Source organism: Zingiber officinale, chromosome 10B (assembly GCF_018446385.1).
Source record: "Zingiber officinale cultivar Zhangliang chromosome 10B, Zo_v1.1, whole genome shotgun sequence".
NCBI classification, from domain to species: Eukaryota; Viridiplantae; Streptophyta; class Magnoliopsida; order Zingiberales; family Zingiberaceae; genus Zingiber; species Zingiber officinale.
Window position 1 is genome coordinate 14,044,687 of NC_056005.1, and position 2,683 is coordinate 14,047,369.

At 39.6% G+C, this 2,683-nt stretch overlaps 1 protein-coding gene across 1 annotated transcript; it reads right to left on the bottom strand.

Moving 5' to 3' along the window:
- Nucleotides 1–286: 286 nt before the first annotated feature.
- On the bottom strand, nt 287–1,420 carry LOC122028958. Its single transcript, XM_042587927.1, has one exon. The coding sequence runs from the start codon at nt 1,418–1,420 to the stop codon at nt 287–289; it is 1,134 nt and encodes a 377-aa protein (XP_042443861.1).
- Nucleotides 1,421–2,683: the final 1,263 nt, after the last annotated feature.

Here is a 2,683-nt window from a genome sequence, read left to right on the forward strand (position 1 = left end):
AAATTTCATGCACTACATGTACAGATTGGTACACCATCTGTAATTCTAGGTCCCATACCACAGCATATAACCAGCTCAGGGAAAAACAAACTTCAACTTTTATCAATAAAAAATATTATCATCTACTGCTCCCTTCAGTTGCTGGAATAATTTGCACAGAGTGCAATCCTCAATTTTCTAAGATAATCCCTTCTACAACTCAATCAAGATATAAACAAACACATACGAAAACTACAAGATTGGTACACCATCCTTATTCTCTTTTGCAGTTACAATTATCCAACTATCATTCAGCTACAGCTCCCGAGATCTCAAGAAGTTTGGGGAATTTATCTTTGTAAGGAAGAATAAACTTGTTCAGAAATTCTAGGTCCGATATTATGAAAAACATATGTAGATTGTCGTCAGAAGTCCAAAATCCTTCTGATTTTAATATCTTCATGACTTGAAACCGAGGAATCATCCTCTTCTTCAAACTGAATACTAAAAGCCTAGGCCGTTCAGCAATGGCGGATGGGGTGAACCCAATGTCCTTGATCAAAAATTCCATCTTTATCCGTAAGATATCTGTGGAAATATTTAAGAAGCATGGTTGTTTTTCGATCGCAGTACAGAACTCCGAGATCGACCACCCAAAGCTGCTCATAATCTTGGAGTGGGCGTCAAGTTTTTCTCTGTTGGTCTTAAACAGAATGTCAAGGATCCAGAGGAACATTGGAGATCTCCTAGTAAATCCCATTCCCTCCGCTCTATCTACCAAAGCCCGTAATGAATCTGGTTTTTGTACAATGAAGGTTGGATATTTTTTGAAGACAAGTGATGCCCTTTCGAGAGGAATATCACACTCATCCCGTAAAAAGTTCAGGTTAGAACGTACCACATTCTCAACGTTGTTGCACATAAGCCAAAACCGCTTCCTAAGATTCTTGAGGAGCAGCTCCCTTGATCCAAAGAGATTTTCCCATACACTCAACCTGGGGAGAAGTGTATTCTGGAGGTTGAGGCACACGATGCGGGGGTTCGTCATGATGACATCGACGAGGTCGGATTCTGACAACCCTAAGTCGCGTAAAAATTGAAACTTCGGGGTGAGGTTTGATTCCACATTCCAGCAGAGGAGTGATGGTCGACGTGATATCGTCTTCCTGAGATTAGCGCCATCAATGCCCTGAGATCTGAAAAAAGCAAGAACAGCGTCGGGATTCTCGGTCGATCGGAGATGCGCAAGTGGCTTGGAGGCCTTCGACGCCTCCTCCATGGAGAATCCGCACGAGTTCACGAGGTACTCGACCATGAAGTGAGGATCGCGAGAAGAGGTGCCGCCGCCTGACAGGGGGGAGGAAGTGGAGGTAGCGAAGAAAATGCGCTGGAGTTGGGGCAAGGGAAGAAGAGCATGGCGGCGGATGGTCGAGTGGAGCATCGTCGTCAAAGGCAATAGAAGTCAGGTAGCTAGGTTACGACAGAACATACAGTATGATAACCCTAGATCAAACCCCGATGCTCCACAACTTCTTATTAGTATTTTTTTTTTTTTTTTTTGTTAATTTCAATTTTTCACGGTGAAATAAGAATGGGCTAAAAAATGAAAAACGTAAAAAATTATGGTTCTTCTCAAAAATATTTCTTTTCCACCTCCAAAATTTCATCATAATTTAATTTTTCAATAGATCGCCATGGTATAAATTTTGGAATTTATAAGCCACTGGGATTCAAAACCATGCCCTCTTTTGACAAAACTTCAGATGTCTTGTTATGAAGACCGGACAAAAAGATTGCATTTAGTCTAAAATAACTCTATGGATTACAAAGGTCAAGAACTTGACAGTTTACAAGCTCTGCTATCATAAAATCCTTAGCAGCAATCAACTTCCAAAGTTCAAGTTCATCCTTTGTTCAGGAATAGAGAGGTTTCATTCATAGAGTCACCAAATTTGAGCTTGTATATCTATTAGTCAGACTCCAATACCAGAATATTAGAATTGGTACTTTTTTAATAACATGGAGTGTCCTGCCAAAGCCAGCAAGTAATGACCCTTTATTCACTATAAAATTTGCTGTCTAACAAACATGTCTTACAAAAAACTCCAACACTAGGAAGTAACTTCCTGATATAGGTTAAGCCATGAGTCATTTGCAAACACAATTGACTTCAAAGGCTTAAAAAAAAACACTAACATATAGAGGCAACCAAGACACTAGCATGTAGCAATTGAACAAGCACAAAAAAAAACATTTGATCAAAGCTACTCCTCTGTCCAACTCAGCTCCTTATGAAACAAACAAGTTTTATGGGAGAACCCATTGAGCTTTGCATTCCTTGATGCCTAATTGACAGAATAGCAACCATTGCCACTTATTCAAACAAGAGTCAAATGCAAGCCCAGGAAACTTGCTTGATACAACTTTTGGTATCATTTGTAATCATTCTTCAATTACACCAATTCTCTCCTCTGACATAGCTAGTCACTCATAATTACTATCTTCCAACTCTAGTAAACCATCTTAGCATCAAGTAATAAATTGTAGCCAATGTTGCATGGATTTACATTGAGATATCATCTGGAAGATTAGCAATGAACCTTGAATTGTCATCCAAATAACACCACATTCTCATCCTTCTGTTTGAATGGCCATGGGATGCACTGCATCTCTTACCTATTGCGATTAACTTACTGAAAGATGT

What these genes read in the sequence shown, in the direction of transcription:
- LOC122028958 (XM_042587927.1), bottom strand. Translation starts at nt 1,420, where the DNA reads ATGCTCCACTCGACCATCCGCCGCCATGCTCTTCTTCCCTTGCCCCAA.